General features: G+C 42.8%; 1 protein-coding gene across 3 annotated transcripts; it reads right to left on the bottom strand.

Moving 5' to 3' along the window:
* Nucleotides 1-5,509: 5,509 nt before the first annotated feature.
* On the bottom strand, nt 5,510-18,630 carry LOC131192546 (epidermal differentiation-specific protein-like). 3 transcript variants are annotated; one of them, XM_058171766.1, is made up of 2 exons: nt 18,501-18,630; nt 5,510-7,233 (listed from the first exon to the last, which is right to left on the bottom strand). In XM_058171766.1, the coding sequence occupies exon 2, from the start codon at nt 7,160-7,162 to the stop codon at nt 6,110-6,112; it is 1,053 nt and encodes a 350-aa protein (XP_058027749.1). In that variant the 5' UTR covers nt 7,163-7,233; nt 18,501-18,630; the 3' UTR covers nt 5,510-6,109. The 3 variants fall into 3 exon arrangements, with proteins under 3 accessions (XP_058027749.1, XP_058027750.1, XP_058027751.1); XM_058171767.1 differs by lacking the exon at nt 18,501-18,630 and adding an exon at nt 13,041-14,677; XM_058171768.1 differs by lacking the exon at nt 18,501-18,630 and adding an exon at nt 8,550-8,662.
* Between the last annotated feature and the right edge of the window lie 1,580 nt (nt 18,631-20,210).

The following is a 20,210-nucleotide window of genomic DNA, read 5'->3' as shown; positions in this document are numbered from 1 at the left end:
GGTGGCTAGAAAGGACCGCTTGCATAACACCGCCCCCCAAAATCAATTCCTTCGCAAGAAGTTGACATAAGATCAACATTTCTTTTACCTTTTTAACTATGTTATAGTTTGCTTTTGGGAGAAGAAGAAAAAAACAAGAATTGCCAGATTGGAAAGTGGTCAGTGATGAAATGCCTCAGGTTGAAGTTGAACACTGAAGGTTCAACAGCCCGGATGCAGCCTTTAAGACAGCAATTCTCTATTCCTGTTTTTCTTTTTTCTGTATTTACATTTATTTTTGCAAGTTTTATATCCAGGTGAATTATAATGGGTTGGGATGATAAACATGACAATAGAAATCCATCAAGATGACTTAAAAAAAAAACACAACAGTAATAACATATCGACCCATTGGCGCCGATATATACACTAATAAAATTTAACCGGAAGACTGGAAGAATTAAAATTGCCTCTACCATGTTTCCCCAAAAATAAGCCCTCCTCAAAAATATTTAACTGCATGCACAGCCAATCCCTGCCATTTCCTCTGGTTAGGGTTAGGGAGACAGAGCTGGAAATCAGGTAAGATGGCAAGAGGAGCCCCGTCTTGCTCCACGCGCCTTAAAATAATAAGACCTTGCAGAAAATAATGCCAAGCCCTTATTTCAGGGTTCAAAAAAATATAAGACAGGGTCTTATTTTCGGGGAAACACAGTAGCTTCTGAAAACCATGAGAGAAGGAGGGAACGATGCAGAATCTTTGATAGTTAAACAGTATCTAATATTTGTTAGGGAGGATCAAGTTGCAAATCAGAAATGGAGAATGGCTATATTTTAGGGAGTGTTACAGGTAGACTTCAACTTATGACCAGTTGCTCAGGCATTTATTTCCAATTTTCACCAAGAGGCCCAGAGCAAAGAATTAGTTCACTTTTCAACTGCCGTCTTTGCTTAATGACCACCACAAAAACGAGTGGAAATTTTTTTTTTACAATTGTAAAAACCTGCTTTACAACTGTCATGAGTTATGGCCGTGATGGGCAAGCTCCATTACCATCAGCTGAGGAGGATTACCAGTATGTTGTCTTTGCTTTTTAACTATGATATTTATTTGTATCCTGCCTTTATTTTTTACAAATAACTCAAGGTAGCAAAGATATCCCTGTAAGATGGGTTGGACTGAGAGATAAGCTATTTCAGTGCTTGCAGTATCATTTTCATGGGTTTCTCACTTTAAAATATCAGTAAACTAGGCTTTCAGCTTTCAACAATCAAAGCTTTTGTACAGTGGTGAAATCTGAACCAGTTTACTACTGGTTCACTGGCTGCGCATGCGCAATGCACACCACGCACCAAATGAGAGGTGCATGTGCGCGTACGCATGCACAGTGCATGCCAAAAGGAGGCATGGGGTAAGTAGAACACGTGGGGGGGAATGATCAGCTGTGGCATGCGATCTTTTTTTTACTTTTAAAACCATTTTTTTACAACCTATTCAGCCAAATAGGTTGTAAAAAAATGCTTTTAAAAGTAAAAAAAAAAAGGCTCTGACGATCATGCGGCTCAGCTGTGATCATCAGAGCCTTTTTTTTACCTTTTAAAAGCATTTTTTTTAAAGAAGCGGCAAGCGAGCGACTGGGCGATTTGGTGGGCATGAGTGGGGGTGGGGACAGGGATTTTTGCTACTGGTTCTCCAACCCACCCACCACCATCACTACCGATCCAGTCCGAACCGGGAGTATTTCACCCCTGCTTTTGTAGGTTCCAAGTACTGCTGTAAAGACCCCCTGAGACCAGAGATTTCCTAATCCAGGGGTGTCAAACTCAAGGCCCGGGGGCTGGATCCGACCCACAGGTACTTAGATCTGGCCCACAGGATTGCCCTGGAAACATTGAAGGACTGACCCATTGTGCCTCTGCCAGTGAAAACAGAGCTCGGGAGAGCTCCATTTTTCCTGGCAGAAGGTTGCAGGAGGCTGTTGCAGCCGAAAACGGGCCTTGGGAGCCTGCTTTCTCTGGCCGAGCACTGATGTCACTACAGGCACTCCTGACACGAATGACGCTGAGCTGGCCACGCCCACTCTGGCCATGTCCACTCTGGTCCCCTGAGGTCAAACCCAACTCTGATGTGGCCCTCAATGAAATCAAGTTTGACATCCCTGGCCTAACCTTTCTTATATTAAAGCAGAGCAGTCATCCATTAGACCTGGCCTTGCCTCTTCCAGATCAGGTGTATGACAACTCACCACAGCCAAATTGCCACGTCCAATCCTCCATGGCCAGCTTGCTGCAGGACAACTTGCTGCAGGACAAGAGTTACACTAATATCAAAGAAATGGTGGAATAGAATCATTAAAGAAAGGGTGCAAAAGGAGGGGCAGAAAAAAATGCGAATGAGAAAAATTCAAATATTTTTTAACTTATTTTAAATAAATTGAACTGTGAAATAGTCCCATGGTGAGTTGGCCACAGCGACTTGTTATCCTGCAGTGAATTGGCCATGATGGGTTGGCCACAGCGACTTGTCCATTCCGTCCAGATCTTAGATAGTGCTTTGCTTTTCCTTTCTCAGCCATTCCCTTCTCAACCCATCATCCATGGTCAATTGTATTTCTTTCTTAAAGACATTGGATGTATTATGCGTGAAGCTGTTTTGAGGCATATGTGATTACTTAAAGGCAGCCTTGAGAAGGGCCTTCTAAAAGAGTATAAAAAGCAAGAATTTGATTTAATGAAAGGATTTCAAATGATCCGGAGCCACGACTAAAAAGGCCCCATCTCTCAAAATGCACTATTTATGTTGACTTAAAGATTAAATATGCATTTTGAGAGATGGGGTCTCTTTAGCAGTCTGTTGTGTCTGCGCCCCCCGAGCCGGGCACCCTGCCAGAAAGTGATTTGGTAAGTGAGGGGGAAGGGCCATCAGGACTTACCTCGGGAGCACTGGCTTCCCTGGCTCAGCTCCAGGAGCCAGAGGCAGGCCAGGTGGAGGAGATAATGAGGCCTCCGTCCCCTGACTCTTTCCCCCCCCAGGCCACACCTCCAGACCCAGCTGATGGCAATCAGGCCTGGCTGGACCCTAGGTTTCGTAGGCAGGAGAGGCAGGAACAACAGAAGCAGGGGTGGGGCAGGCCTAGGAAGTGCTGAGTCATGGAGCCACACCCCACAGGATATAAAAGCAGCAAGGGCTGCTATGCCTCTTTGTAGCAGGCAAATCAACTGCTTGATTAGAGCTGAAGTACTGTTTGTTGACTCATCGGCATCGAGGGAAATAACAGAGACACTTGGCAGACGCTCGCTAGTTTGCTGCCAGAGCTGATAGTGCCGGCTAATTAAGCCATCGCTCGGACTGAGGCGAGGGGGACAGAACACAACCCCTTAATGCTCAGTGTTGCCATTATTTATTATTAAATTGCATGCCATTTGACTCAATAATTGTGAGTGCTAATACAAATATAATAAATTTAAATAAATCTGTAATAGTAAAATCCACAGGTTTTACTTAAAGTAGAAGGCTTGAGGCACCATCATAAAAGAGTTCTACCATCTAGGTGAGTTTTCACAATTTGGACATGTGTTGCCTTCCAGCTCCCCAAATCCATACTTAGCGTAGCCAGCGTTTGTGCTAGGTAAGGACCAGAAGTTGGTTCAACAGATCTAGAGATATCAGATTAAAGAATGATCTAGGTCTGTGATGGTGAACCTATCGCACATGTGCCAGATGTGACACACAGCACCCTCTCTGATGGTACGTGAGCCGTTGCCCCAGTTCAACTCTGCTGCGCATACGTCAGCGCCTCCCACTAGCCAGCTGGTCTCTGCCACACATGCGCGGGGGGCGGGGTGTGTGCGGGGGGCACTCAGTCCAGAAAAGGTTAGCCATCATTGATCTAGGTTAATTATAACTACATTGATGGAAACAACCAAAATGTTCGGGGGGGCAGGGAGGAAATTTAGGTATCTGGAGAGAGGCTCAAAAAGACAACATAGTTGTTGTTGCTTCATATTTCAGCCCACTATCTTGGCTCTTTTTAAATTGTCTTCTGCAGACGCACCTGAACCTGGACAGAAAGTGTCTTCCTATAGCATTGCTTTTGACATACTATTTTCCCCATCCCCATCATCTGATTAATTGATATAGGCAGTGGTGGGTTGCCCCCGGTTCGGACCGGTTCTATAGAACCGGTAGTAAAACCGGTGGGAGGTTCTGCCCACTGACCCAGATGTTGGCATAGGCGATCTGTGCGATCCCATTGCGAACCGGTAGTAAAGGGAAGTAGAACCCATCCCTGGATATATTTTTTTTTTATTTTTTTTTTGCATTTATATCCCGCCCTTCTCCGAAGACTCAGGGCGGCTTACACTATGTCAAGCAATAGTCTATAGGTGAGCTTCATCCATTTCTTTGCAGGTACATATTTGCCCATTCTTTCTAGCCAATTCGGAAGACCTCAGTGCTTCTCCCCCATACTAGTAAACATCAGCTTGGCTTGGGACAAAAGTCCTAGCGCCCACCTTACCATAGAAGCTTTAATTACATACCTCTTGGGATCAAAGGGCTGTTCCAGAACATTTAACTGGGTAAAAGGTTCCAACTCTGACAAATCTGGGGAATCAGTGACCGATAGTCCTGAGTCATCCAGTGGTGAGTCAAAGCGGGTCCAAAGAGCAGAGAGGAACCAAACATTTGGAGCCACCATTTCCTACTCCACTCTCCCTGCTCATTTAATGGATAACTCAAGAGCCACAAGGAAGAGGATTCTGAGGCACAAGGGCCTTTCTGCCCCAATGGTAGCTTTACAGTCCTGCAGTTTAGTAGAAATTGGTGTGATGCAATTGATGGCAATCCCAGAAAGGTCACACTTTACATTAGCAAGATGCAAGCCAAAGGTCAAGAGAAGCCAAGAGGCTATCCAGAGAAGGGGCCATCAGGATGTCCACAAAAGCAAGAATCCCTACTTGTGCACTTGACCTCACCAGGTTGCCAAACAAGGTCACACAATGTACTTTTGTGTTGGGGTTCTCGTCAGGAACAGTGGGACACTAGTCATAAAGCAAGGACTTTGTGACTTTTTTGAGCTAACTGCCTCATTTGGACTTTGAAAGGCACCCTGTGATTGAATTGAGATTATCCATGAAGAAGCATGATTCAAATCGAAACTGAATGAAATAAATACATATAATTGAATTATTCCCCTTTATATTCTCTTACAAAATATAACCGGTCATCAATTTTTGGAAGGGTTCTCACTCACAGCTTGGACTGGCTGCATGTGGCCCTGCCAATTGAATGATTATGGTATGTGCCTTCAAGTAGGTTTTAACAGTAATTTGCCTGGTTTTGTGACCCTGGGTCTTATGTGTGTCTTAAATGGGGCTGTGAACTAGCTTGTTTAATTTATAGTTCAGTTTAGGGTATGTACCCGGAAATGGGTGAATTCAATAACTGAATTGAAATGGCTATGCATTAGATATAGCCTTGAAATAAGCAAATAAAATCTGATTAGAAACAGTGAAGTGAGACATCTGAGATCAGAGGGATAACTTTAATGGGAAATAAAGCTGGAAAGTAAAGTAAAAAGAAATGTTTTTGAATGGAGGTTTATGTAAGAACTGTTCATTCCTTTAAAATTCAATTTCATCAGATAAATCAAACAAACAAACAAACCGCTGCTTCCTCCCCTTACTGAGAAATGTAGATAAACTTGTAGATTTTTTAATTCTGCTGCTTTATGATGTTCAGTACTAATAATAGCATTAACTGTTCAAATTGAGGAAAAATTGGTATATCCATTCTTGATTTTCCAGGTAGTTAATATATCTTCAGGAAAAGATTCGTGTTTTTTTCTATATAAATTGCCATCCGGATTAAACTGTTATGTCCAAACTTAATTATATTCCTGTAACCTAATTATTTAAACTCAGAAACCATCACCACGTCTAGAAAAAAGCAGGCCCTTGTTTTTCTTTCTTCTCAGTCTGGAAGTATCTGCAATCGCAAGAACGTTAATTTGAAAGGAGCCTAATCAGAAATAATTTCTCACCCCTGGCGCAGCCTGTGCTTGAAAATGTTCTCCTAGAGATCTATCCACATGCAGGGGTTGACATAGTTGCTTGTGTCCCTCCTCTGTCATACTTCTTGTGGTTTAGCTTGGGAAGTGCCCGGTGCTGCCGGGACAGGCTTCATGGTATATCTGGTGCTGATGGTACGGCCTGAAACACAGCGGTATTCAGCGTTCTCCTTCTTTTCTTTGCCATTTTGACAGATGGTGAGCTCCACTGGCACTGAGGTGGTGGTCTCCTTCTTGATCACCTGTATGGAAAGTTCAGTGCATGGAGGGATTTTGGCAGGCAGCAGGACCTCTACCTTCTCAGTAGTGGTGGTGGACTCGCTTTTGCCTTTCTCCACTACAAATATATTGGAACAACCCAAGGTCACCTGGAAAGAAAAGCCGAGTTTTAGGCAAGTGGTGTTGCTGAAGTGGAAGCTCTGGAACACCGTGGCAGTATATTCTCGCGTGGAGTTGGTGGTGAAGGCTTGTTCGTATTCGGTGCAGTTGGTTCCCACAATCTCATCGATCAGAACGTCATGCTCAGCTTCCACTTTCTTTTGATCCCACAGCAACTTGGCGGTAATGATTGGACGGCCGGGTTTCAGGGGTTGCAAGTGAGAGACGTTATCATCGAAGTTGATCTCAGTTTTATAGTCATGAATGCGTTCCCCTGGCCAGGCGATGTGATACCATCCCCCGCGGTTTGGATTTTTATAGAGCAGCCAGACACCCCTCTGCACCACGTGGGAGGAGACCCGGTCATTAAAGTAACCGTAGGCGAGGTTGGTCTCCTCCTTCACCACCTTGCTTTGACCTTCATAGTTGGGATGTTCATACAGTGTAATTTGGGGGTCAGAGAGATCCTGGTAAACAAGTCGTAGGGATGAAATCCTGTTGTTGTTGTCAATCTCAGCATAATCCCCTTCCTCAAAAATGATGCCATCCTCTTCAAACTTAGAGAGCTTGTAGGCCACCCAGGGTTGCCCTCTCACCTTCAAGGAGGAGATACAATCACCAAAATCCAATTCATGCAGATCAGGGACATCACAGGTGAACTCTTTGCTGAGGCCCTCAAAATTGGGCTTGTCGTACACAACAATTCTATTCATGCTGAGTTCTTGGGAGAACATAAGAGAGCTTCTTCCTAGCTTTCCTTCCAAGGCCACAGGAATCCAACGTTTGTTTTATCCCAGTCTGTTTGCTAGAAAGAATTCAGAGAGTTAATTTCTTGGTTCGGCTTATAAACAGTCTACACCAGGGGTCTCCAACCTTGGCAACTTTAAGACTTGTGGACTTCAACTCCCAGAGTCTTAAAGTTGCCAAGGTTGGAGACCCCTGGTCTACATGAAGCAAAATATTTGGGACCTGTCTGTATGGATAATCACCTCTCTCTCTTTTTCACTTTGTCCAAATTTCTGCTTTTGTGAAACCTGTGGCTTAAGGATGGGGAGATATTTTCTGGGTGAAGGAAACATTTTCTCAAGGGGAAATCTGCTAGGGTGTGTGTGTGTGTGTGTGTGCGGGCACTTAAGAGATAAGACCAAAGTGAAAAGTGGAGAGGATGACCCCCTTCTCCATTTCTTGGTTTTCTTTTCTTCCTGCCTTGTAGACCAGGGGTCTCCAACCTTGGCAACTTTAAGCCTGGCGGACTTCAACTCCCAGAATTCCCCAGCCAGCTTTGCTTTGATTTTTGAAATCCGCCAGGCTTAAAGTTGCCAAGGTTGGGGACCCCTGTTGTAGACCAATAAAACAGTGGCAGACCTCTCATCCTAGTACTCTAATCTGACTGCTAACTGAGGGTTTCGGAATTAGGCCAAGGGTCATTCAAATTAGATCCAGGACTGCAAGCAGTCTGAAGGCCAAAAGTTGTTCACTGCTGGCTTAATGCCTCAGTACTCATCCTTAGTCGCAAGAATGAAGCCCAATTGTGTTTTCTGGTATCCACCCTTTATTGTGTTTATTTTTATCCTTCCCTTCATTGTTTTTTTTTCTTCGCCACTAAGTCGACAGGGTTAGGGGTTTCAAGTGCAGGAACAGCTAAACCGTATTGCATTGTATATGTATACAGACTTATGGAAAGCCACTGACTCTCTGGTGCTAGTAATCCCCCTGATCTTGAAATTAATTCAAAGAGAGAGGCGACTTGCTTTTGTGTTGTTTTAACGTCCCATGCAATTTAACCTCTTCAGACAGACATAACCTTTACGGTGCACAGGAGATTCCAAGGAAGATCTGCAAACAGTTAAGAAATTGTGGACTTTCAGAAAGCACAAATGTTTATATCAAGTCCTTGACTTACGGCAGTTCACTTAGTGACTGTTCGAAGTTACAATGGCACTGAAAAAAGGGACTTGGGACCATTTTTCACACTTATGACCAGCAGTGGGCTGCAACCAGTTTAACAACCAGTTCTGTGAGCAGGGGCTTTGTGTGTGCATGTGGGCTTTGAGCGCAAGTGTGCCTAACGCGCTTGTGCGCAGCGTTCAAAATACAGCAATTTAAAGCTCCTCTACTTACCTTCTAAGACAACCCTGGTAAGTAGAACAGGGGAGGCATGGAGATCAGCTGTGTTGCGCGAATCAGATGAGCCAGAAAGAAGGAAATATAGGACAGGGTAGGGCGGGGGTGGGGCCAGCTGATTGTCAGAACTACCGGTTTGGTAGAACCGGTCTGAACCGGCAGTAGCCCATCACTGATTCTCTCGCCCCTTCTGTTCAACATCTATATGAAGCCGCTGGGTGAGATCATCAGTGGCTTCGGTGTGAGGTACCAGCTGTACGCTGATGACACCCAGCTGTACTTTTCCACACCGGGCCACCCCAACGAAGCTATCGAAGTGCTGTCCCGGTGTCTGAAAGCTGTACGGGTCTGGATGGGGAGAAACAGGCTCAAGCTCAATCCCTCCAAGACAGAGTGGCTGTGGATGCCGGCATCCTGGTACAGTCAGCTGCAGCCGCGGCTGATTGTTGGGGGCGAGTCATTGGCCCCGATGGAGAGGGTGCGCAACTTGGGCGTCCTCCTGGATGAACGGCTGTCCTTTGAAGATCATTTGGCGGCCGTCTCCAGGAGAGCTTTTTACCAGGTCCGCCTGGTTCGCCAGTTGCGCCCCTTTCTAGACCGGGATGCCCTATGCACGGTCAGTCACGCTCTCGTGACGTCTCGTCTGAATTACTGCAATGCTCTCTACATGGGGCTCCCCTTGAGGAACACCCGGAGGCTCCAGTTAGTTCAGAACGTGGTTGCGTGGGTGATAGAGGGAGCCCCTCGTGGCTCCCATGTGACACCTCTCCTGCGCAGACTGCACTGGCTACCTGTTGTTTTCCGGGTGCGCTTCAAGGTTTTGGTAACTATCTTCAAAGCGCTCCATGGCATAGGGCCGGGTTACTTATGGGACCGCCTGCTGCTACTGAATACCTCTCACCGACCCGTACGCTCTCACGGGGAGGACTCCTCGGGGTGCCGTCGGCCAGGCAGTGCCGGCTGACGACACCCAGGGGAAGGGCCTTCTCTGTGGGGGCCCCCACCCTCTGGAACGAGCTTCCCCCGGGACTCCGCCAACTTCCTGACCTTCGAACCTTTCGCCGCGAGCTTAAGACACATCTATTTATTTGCGCAGGACTAGACTAGATTTTAAATTCGAATTGGTTTTAATGGGGATTTTATTATTTATATTGTCATTTTTAATTATTTGGCCATTTGTAATAAGTTTTTTAATGGATGTTTTATGTTGTATTTATATGTATATTTTTATCTGGCTGTGAACCGCCCTGAGTCCTTAGGGAGATAGGGCGGTATAAAAATACAATAAATAAATAAATAAATAAATAAATGACCATTGTAAGATTCCCACGGTCAGGTGATTTACATTTGGATGCTTGACAACTGACTCACATTTATGACAGTGGCAGTATCCCGGGGTCAGGTGATCACCTTTGGCAACTTCTGACAAACAAAGTAAGTGGGGAAACCAAGTTCGCTTAACAACCATGCTACCAATTTAACAACTGCAGTGATTCACTTAACAAAGTTGGCAACAAAAGTCGTAAAATGGGGTGAAACTCACTGAACAAATTTCTCACTTAGCAACATCGATTGTGGTTGTACGTTGAGGACTACCTGTATAAAGTCCTTGACTTACGACAGTATTTGAACCTGCCATTACGGTTATTTGTTGTGGTGGCCGTAAAGCAGATCTCCCACGTTACGACCTTACATGGGCATAATTACATGGACCGCAGCATTAAGCGAATGTTGCAGTCATTAAGCAAACCCCTTGTTCTCTATGGGGCAAAAACTGGGAGTAAATGCTGATTTTTCAGTAAAAACATTGTAATCACGGTCATGTGATCGCAGGACACTGCGAATGACCATAATTACGTGCTGTTTGCGGAATCTCTGAAATGTGATCAAGTGATCCAATGGAGAGTGTGTGGAGGGAGTGTCTGGCCATTGGAACTTTGGAGCTTCAAGGGTTTGTGGTCACCTCAAATGGTTATAAACTACCTGTATTGAAAGAGAATGCTGAAAAGCCACGGATACCCACGGCAGATATTATACGGGTTGTATCTGCCCCAACATGCATTTCCTTGGTCTGAACTGCCACATATATTCCCCTTTGGGGGCTGTTGTATATAAATGAGAGACGGGAGTGACAGGGGGATACTTGCCAGCTACTATTTCTGGCAAGGCTTTCGAGATATCAGGTTAAATCATGTTGGGAGAGGCTGTCTCTGTTCTTCCTCCCTCCCCTTTAGTTCACGCGGGTTCCTTTGGAGTAGCAGTCCTCCTCCTCTAATTTCACAAGATGGTGAAGGTGATTTAATCTGCTTGACAGATATAAACCCGTTTGCCCTGTGTTGCAACGCTTGGAGGCCTGAAACACAGAGTTGTGCTGTATTGTCATATACTTGTAAACAGTGTGCCCTTGGGCTCTTGGAGATGGGCCTACTCCTTCTCCTCCATCCAAGCTTCCAGTGCCTCATGCCTGTTGAAGCTAAAACACTACAGTATCAGCTAAACTTTCTACTGATTACTCTTTATCCTTGGTTTAAGCTCTGAACGAGAGATTGTAGTCATTTTAGGTAATGAAAAATAGGATGAATTACAGTCAGTCTCTCTCATCCTCTCTTTCCCACCTCTCTCTGGCACAGATTTGCGGCACACCGTGGCACAACGGCAGAAAATTTTAGCAACTGGTGAGAGTGGACATGAGGATCTTTTAGGCAAGGGATAGAATATTTTTAACACTGTGTCTGCTAGACTTGGAGGACAATGCTTAAAAACTATCTCTGAGCCCTAGGCAATGCATTATTACACCATATACAGAGAGTCCTCAACTTGTAACCACAAGGGAGCCCAAAATTCTCTAAGTGAGAAATTTGTGAAGTGAGTTTTGCCCCGCTTTATCTTTCTTGCCACATTTTGTTAAGTGAATTGCTGCAGTTGTTAAGTTAGTAACCCGGTTGTTAAGTGAATCTTGTTTCCCCATTGACTTTTTAAATTTATTTTTATTTTTTTATTTTGTCAAACACAACAATATATATAAGTATAAGCATGAAATAACCACACAAGTTGAATACAACCAAAGGGAACATTAGGACAGGAACGGTAGGCATGCTGGTACTCTTATGCATGCCCCTTACAGACCTCTTAGGAATGGGGTGAGGTCAACAGTAGACAGTCTTTGGTTAAAGTTTTGGGGATTTTGGGATGAGACCACGGACTTTGCTTGTCAGAAGGTCGCAAAAGCGGATCACATGACTTCAGGACACTACATCTGTCATAAATGTGAGTTAGTTGCCAAGCATCTGACTTTTGATCATGTGACCATGAGGATGCTGCAACGGTTGTAAGTGAGAAATGGTCATACGTCACTTTTTTCAGTGCCATTGTAACTTTGAACAGTCGGTAAATGAATTGTTCTAAGTTGAGGACTACCTGTATTTGTATTTACTAACTCTCTCAAACTGCCCAAGGTGCTACTGATCCAGTTCTACAGAGGAATTATTGAGTCTGTCATTTGCACCTCTATAACTGTCTGGTTTGGTTCTGCAACCCAACAAGAAAGACACAGACTTCAGAGGATAATTAGAACTGCAGAAAAAATAATTGCCTTCCATTGAGGACCTGTATACTGCACGAATCAAGAAGAGGGCCGTGAAAATATTTACAGATCCCTCACATCCTGGACATAAACTGTTTCAACTCCTACCATCAAAACGACACTATAGAGCACTGCACACCAGAACAACTAGACACAAGAACAGTTTTTTCCCGAAGGCCATCTCTCTGCTAAACAAATAATTCCCTCAACACTGTCAGACTATTTACTAAATCTACACTACTATTAATCTTATCATTCCCATCACCAATCTCTTTCCACTTATGACTCTATGACTGTAACTTTTTGTTGCTATCACTAAGGGTTAAATTGCAACCTATGACCATCATGACCATCAAACAGTGTTGGCTGGCAACCCCCAGGGGTAGGGCCTCCTCTGTGGGAGCATCGACGCTCTGGAATGAACTCCCCCCTGGTCTACGTCAAGTGCCTGATCTTCGGACCTTCCGTCGTGAGCTAAAAACATACTTATTTATTCAAGCGGGACTGGCATAATAGTTGATTTTAAATTGGGGTTTTATTAATATTCTTAAATATTTTAAATTTAATTTTAATTATTAGCCGTTTTTGTAATTTTGCTGTTTTAATTTGTTTTAATTGTACATATTTTGTATTTTATCTCCGGCTGTACACCGCCCTGAGTCCTTCGGGAGAAAGGCGGTATAAAAATTCAAATAATAATAATAATAATAATTATTATTATTATTATTATTCCAGCATGCCAACTGAGTTATCCATATTGGCTACGTCCTTGGCTGTCTTGGCACTACCCACTTTGACTAAGGATGCAAAGTAAGCATTAATAATAATAATAATAATAATAATAATAATAATAATAATAATAATAATAATAATAATAATAATAATTTGTGTTGTAAATGTTGTACCTTTGATGAAGGTATTTTTTTTTCTTTCTCTTTCTTTTTCTTTTCTTTTCTTTTATGTACACATATGAGAGCATATGCACCAAAACAAATTCCCTGTGTGTCCAATCACACTTGGCCAATAAATTCTATTCTATTCTATTCTATTCTATTCTATTCTATTCTATTCCATTCCATTCTATTCTATTCTATTCTATGGTCCGTTTCCTCTCCTCTTCTCCTTCCTTTCCTTCCATGCCGTTTTACTAGGTGCATTTTACACATAGTCCTTGACTTATAATTGGGACAAAAACTTCCACCATTATGTAAGGCATTCCTTAAGTGAGTTGTGCCCAATGTTATGACCTTTTTGCCATAGTCGTTAAATGAATCACTGTGATTAAGTGAATCTGGCACTCTCCCATTGAATTTGCTTTTTGGAAGCCAACTGGGAAGATCACAGGTGGCAATCACATAACCCTGGAATACGGCAACTGTCATAGATATATGCAGGTTGCCAAGTGCCCAAATTTTGATCACATGACCGTGGGGATGCTGCAGTGGTTTTGTGGCAGGACAGGAGAGGAGCAGTCATAAATCACTTTTTTCAGCACTGTGTAACATCAAACAATCACTAAATAAATGGTCATAAATTGAGGATTATTTGTGTAGGATCACTTTTAGTGTTATTCCTTTAACAACAAGGAAGATTGTGCTCAGATAAAGCAAGTGATCCAAAATCACCTGGGAGTTTCCAGGCCAAAAGTGTACTTGAACTTGTGTTTCCTTATTTCAACACTGCAACCGCTTAGTTGCTACTCTAGTAATATAATGATCATACTACATGGACTCTCAGGTCAAATGAGTTGATCTCAGAATTAATTCATGTGGCCATGCAGAAAATACAGATCCACATAAAATTCAGTAGGAGGCTAGTCACTGAAATTGTGGATCCACATAATTGCCTTGCACTTCAAAGCATGTTTATTGCCCTCGAAGTCTTTGCTTTTGGCAACTTCTACTTGGCTCTAGTATAATAGACTGGAATCTGAGCAAGCTGGTGAACAATTATACAACCATTTCTCTGCACGAACAACAGGTTCCTCACTCAACCTGAGTTTCCAGCATGCCAACTGAGTTATCCATATTGGCTACGTCCTTGGCTGTCTTGGCACTACCCACTTTGACTAAGGATGCAAAGTAAGCATCATGATGACTGAAGCTAATAGTATAAAACTGATCATCGAGTAATAATCTTATCATAAGGCTAGTGTGCATCACCTGTCACTCAGCTATTGTTCTCAGAAGCCATCCTTAGTCTAATAACTGCAATTTAATAGACTCTAATAAAGCTAGGCTGCTGACCCAATCATGCTAGAAGAATGACATGATGCTTGTTCTGGAAAGTCATGCTTACAGTGGGGCCACCAGATCTGGAATTATAAAAGCCAGAAAATTATTAGATGGGAGCAAAGAAACACTGAAAATCCTAAGGCTTTGCGGCCATATAGTGGTCATCTGGATTTTAGCGGCTTAGCTTGTCAATCAGAAAGGTCGGCGGTTCAAATCCCTAATACAGGTGTCCTGCGTGAACAGGGGGTTGGACTAGATGATCTCCAAAGTTCCTTCCAACTCGGTTACTGTTAAGGTTTAGTAATTCTATATGTAGGGCACAGTTTAAAGCAGGGGTGTTCCAACCTTGGCAAAGATGGGGGTTTTTTTCTTCAAAAGTCAAATGGACTGGATAGGTACCGATCCTTCCATCCCCCAGCATCACAACAAAAAAAAACAGTCCAGTTGCCTTTTGAAGGAAAAAAAAAGTACCTTTGAGACAACTATGACCTGGGTAACTGAGAATCTCCACAGACATCCAACTTTAGCAACTTTAAGACTTGTGGGCTTTAACTCCAAGTATTCCCCAACCAAATCAAATAGATAAAATAAAAATAAATATTTCATCTATCCTCTGATGTGTACCCATGTTCAACAACTTCAAATCACCCCATAGAATCACAGGATCCTGAGGGGCAATTTCGATCACTAACTTCAAATCCTCACTCAGAATTAACTCCTGTGTAAAGGAGCATACCATTTCTGTCTGGGAACTGTTGTTACACTGGGAAGTTCTTTCTAATGTCTAAATGGAATATCTGTTCCTTTAACTTAACTCCATTGTTTTTGCACTGAGTGAGTAGAAAACCACTCTTCTTCCACTGAGTGACATCTGCTCAAGCATTTGAACTGTTCAGTCAGCCTTCTCAAGGTTAAACTTAGGCGTTCTCCTGGACGATCGGCTGTCCTTAGAGGAACATTTGACGGCCGTCGCCAGGGGAGCATTTTATCAGGTTTACTTGATTCGCCAGTTGCGCCCCTTCCTTGACCGGGACGCCTTACGCACGATCACTCACGCCCTCGTCACTTCCCGCCTAGACTATTGCAATGCTCTCTACATGGGGCTCCCCTTGAAGAGCACCAGGAGGCTCCAGTTAGTCCAGAATGTGGCCGCGCGGGTGATATGCGACCGCGTTGCTCCCATATAACACCCATCCTGCGCAGTCTACACTGGCTGCCGGTAGCCTTCCGGGTGCAATTCAAGGTTTTGGTCACCATCTTTAAAGCGCTCCATGGTTTAGGACCGGGATATTTACGAGACCGCCTTCTGCCGCCGATTGCCTCCCAACGACCAGTGCGTTCCCACAGAGCGGGCCTCCTCAGGGTGCCGTCGACCAAGCAATGTAGGTTGGCGACCCCCAGGGGGAGGGCCTTCTCTGTGGCAGCACCGGCCCTGTGGAACGAGCTTCCTCCAGGGCTACGGCAACTCCCTGACCTCCGGACCTTCAGGCGTGAACTGAAGACTTTATTATTTCAGCGAGCTGGAGTAGCCTAAGAATAAAAATTTTAGCTAAATTTTAATGGGTTTTTAATGGGTTTTTACCGTTTTAGTGATTTGGCTGTTATAATATTTTGTTTTAATTGGGTTTTAAATTGGTATTTATTATATTATTGTATTTTAATATGCCTGTGAACCGCCCTGAGTCCTACGGGAGATGGTGCGGTATAAAAGTATGATTAATAAATAAATAAATAAATAAATAAACATCACTAGATATTTCCCCAGCTCCATGACAGTGTTTAAAATATTATTTATGGGCTGTTGGAAAAGAAAATGAGAAAGTCGCAAACATACTAAATAATGAGGAAACGGATATTTAGCTGCGGATCTCATTTGTTTCTTCTACCTGGCACCTGACAGCAAACCTGTGTCATATCTGTCTTTCAAATCTTGTCTATATATTCCACATGTAAAAAGTCAACTCCCTAAGCTGCCAAAATATTGAGCAATTCCAAGATTTCTTAACTATTGGCATGCTGGATTGGAACACTGAGCTGCAATCCTAATACATTTGTAAGGTACCAAACAGGAGAAGACTCATACACCTGAAGGAACACACAAGTTTTTAAAATACATCAATAGGTGTGCACTGCAAACTGAGATAGGATACATTAAGATTATAATTGATAAGATGGAAGCTCCTAATTCCAAACCCCAAACATCCTTCTCATGGCAGAGGGTACATCTAAGACATGAAGTTACAGTTCTCTCTCATAAAATCTGCAAAAGGAAGAGAATAATATTGACTTACCTTCTAAGCATAAATCAGGATTGCTATTATAATGCATGCGAAGCACAGTCGACATTATGCCTTCTAGATACTTTGGATTTCAACTTTCGTTAACTCAAATCAATGTGGCAAGCAGTTGTAGTAGTTGTAGTTCAAGAGATCTAGATACACCAGTTAGGTGTAACTGAGTTGGGCTTGACTCGAGCTGAATATATGACCATCTTGATCTATATTAGAGACAGATCAAAATGGTCCATGTACCCAGCTCGAGTATTTGCAGCTCTTCCACAGAATTCTTGTAATTCTTTTGATCTTGTCTCTCCACTTTAACCATTGACTTTTTCCACAGCCTCAGTTTGTCAAGGTTATTTTTTTTCCAGCTCATAAACCACACTATATGAGTTTCAGTTGTCTACAACTGATTGTAATTGAAATGTTTATATTTTTCATGATCTTGTCTATGTTTCTCTTTACCTTTTCAGGATACTGTTCATCTTGAACTATTCTTGAACCCCCAAAACAAAGCTACCTACTACTTTCAGTTTTTTGCTATCATTTGTAAGTTTAGGAAACTTACATTTGCTATCATTTGTAAGTTTAGGAAACATAAACTGTCTGGAACCCATACCACATTTCTGACATCAATACAATTGAACGTGTCCAGAAATATTTTACAAGAAGAGTTCTCCACTCCACTCCACAAAATACCTTATGCCACCAGACTTGAAATCCTGGGTTTAGAAAATTTAGAACTACACCACCTTCGACATGACCTGAGTTTAACTCATAGAATCATCTATTACATCTATTACAATGCCCTTCCTGTCGAAGACTACTTCAGCTTCAATTGCAACAATACACGAGCACACAACAGATTTAAGCTTAATGTTAACCGCTCCAATCTTGATTGCAGAAAATATGACTTCAGTAACAGAGTTGTTAATGCTTGGAATAAACTACCTGACTCTGTGGTCTCTTCCCCAAATTCCAAAAGCTTCAACCAAAAACTGTCTACTATTGACCTCACCCCATTTCTAAGAAGTCTGTAAGAGCACAAGCGTGCCTACCATTCCTGTCCTATTGTTTCCTTTCGTTATAGCCAATTAACATAGTTATTACATACTCATACTTATATATATGCTTATATATTGTATAATTATTTCATGCTTATGCTTATATATACTGTGTGACAAAATAAAATAAATAAATAAAATAAAAATTATCTTTGTCTTAATATTTAGCTGTAACCCAGATTTTACATTTTCCACTGACTTTCATAATGATCTTTTCTTTTTCACTTGCATTGAGTGATGCCATCTCTATATCTCAGATCATTAGTACTTTGGCCTCCAATTTTGATTCCAGATGTCATCCTTTTCTAGCCATTTCATTCCTATATTTGCCATTTAAGTTGGACTCATAGTTACAGTATGCTTCTTTCTCTGATCTGTGATTTGAACAACTGTTTATCCCAGGGGTCTCCAACCTTGGCAACTTTAAGACTTGTGGACTTCAACTCCCAGAATACCTCAGCCAGCTTTGCTGGAATTCTGGGAGTTGAAGTCCACAAGTCTTAAAGTTGCCAAGGTTGGAGACCCCTTGGTTATCCAACTCATTACAGTCGTTTATGGTTCAGTGGAGAACTATTATACTAAACACTGAATTATTATGGTACCTTTCTTTCCCAGATGACTTTTACATTTCCACAAACTAAACTGATTTTGCTTGAAAACTGTTAGGCAAAGCCAACCACCGTATTACCCAGCCCTTTCCCAGATACTAGATGAATATGTGTCTCTAATGAAAGAGGCATTGGTGACATACCCACAGCCCGTCTGTTTGCCAAAGCCCATTGACTTACCTGAAACTCTCACTCCAACAGTTTCTGCATTTCTCAAAGCAGTTGTTCCAGCCGAAGCATTTATACTCTAGCATTAAGAACACACCTCTTTTAATAGGATGCTGAGCTGCTTTAATCTTGTCAGGACCTGACTCGAGAAACCTCATGCTTTATCTGCCCCCGACAACACCCACGTGCTTGGGAGAACTAGAACTTCTCACGCTGAGAGTATGGCACGAATGACGCTCCACTTACCAATCTCTTAACAAGATAGCGACATCTGCAACTTTTGGTCTAGATTTATGGTCTAATTCCATCCTTGCTTCTATCAAACATTGCTCAGGGACAATTTTAATGGCAACTCCCTGTGGTTCATAAATCTGTGGGCAATTGTGAACTTCTAAAAACAGGTTAAATCAGTCTCACAACTTGGCAAAGTAGCCAACCTCTCCAGTTGCTTTCCTTGTGTCATAAGGCATTCAATTAAATTTGGATTCACACCCTGGGAGATAGGTGTGCTACCCCAAATGAAAAGGAAATGCCTTCTGCACACATCCTGAAGACTTGTGAACAATAGTTGCCTTTTAATGGAAACTGATGGAAACGGCATAAATCATAGATAGCATCAGTGTATCTATTATTTTGTGGGTTTTACTCAAACCAAACCTACAGATTATATAGATGAGTATTTTGCATGATTAAGGAAAAACTGATAATCAGACTTTGAGTAATGGATAGGGAGCCTGTTTGGTCTAGTGCAGGGGGTGTCAAACTCGTGGCCTATGGGGTGCTTAGATCTGGCCTGCAGGGCTGCCCTGGAAACAGCAAAGGAACAGCCCGCAGTGCCTCTGCCAGAGAAAATGGTGTTTGGGAGGGCTGTGCATGGCCTCCTGAGCTCCGTTTTTGGCTGCGACAGCTTCCTGCAACCTTCTGCCAACGAAAACGGTGCTCGGGCCATTTTCGCTGCCAGAGTGCTTGGGCCACCACAGGCACCGACATGAGTTACATCAAGCTGGCCATGCCCTGACCACGTTCCCTCCCCCAGTCAAACACAGTCCTGAGGTGGCCCTCAATGAAATTGAGTTTGACACCCCTGGTCTAGTGGTTAAGGCACCAGGCTAGAAAGCAGGAGACCAGAGTTCTAGTCCTGTTTTAGCCATGAAAGCCAGTGGATAATCTTGAACCAGTCATTCTGTCAGCCCAATTCACCTCACCTCACCGGATGGTTGTTGTGGGAAAAATAGGAGGAAGATGTGTTGGATTTGTTCACTGCCTTGAGTTATTTGTAAAAATAATAAAGGCAGTATACAAATCAATATAAATTAAAAAGGTAAATTGGTAGCAACAATTCCGGTAATTCACAAGGCATCATACATCTTTGTAGATCCAAGCATCCAGCTAAAGAATTGCAAAAAAATCCTCCAGGATACCTTGTACTCTGCTCCAAAACAAAAACAAACCCAGGTGGACCTCAGGGGGTTTAGCATCTGTTTGTTGCTTAAGATTTGGATAAACCCACCTGATTTATCTGACAAGTCAAAATATTTAGTCCGATATATAGATCCAGTACATATTCCCATCCAAACTGTTTGACAAAAAAAAAGACTTTTATTTTAAGGACCTTTGATGGGCTAACCATTAGCTACTGCCTAACCTCATATATTATCACTAAGAGTTAAGCAGGGTTTTCTCCGCATATTGTGCTATTTTTTGTAATTATTTCAAAGATTT

Source organism: Ahaetulla prasina, chromosome 2 (genome assembly GCF_028640845.1).
Source record: "Ahaetulla prasina isolate Xishuangbanna chromosome 2, ASM2864084v1, whole genome shotgun sequence".
In the NCBI taxonomy this organism is placed as follows: Eukaryota; Metazoa; Chordata; class Lepidosauria; order Squamata; family Colubridae; genus Ahaetulla; species Ahaetulla prasina.
This window is presented reverse-complemented; position numbering and strand designations above follow the sequence as displayed.

Bases quoted from the DNA above. Each gene is read 5' to 3' on its own strand.
- LOC131192546 (XM_058171766.1), bottom strand. From the start codon at position 7,162: ATGTTCTCCCAAGAACTCAGCATGAATAGAATTGTTGTGTACGACAAG.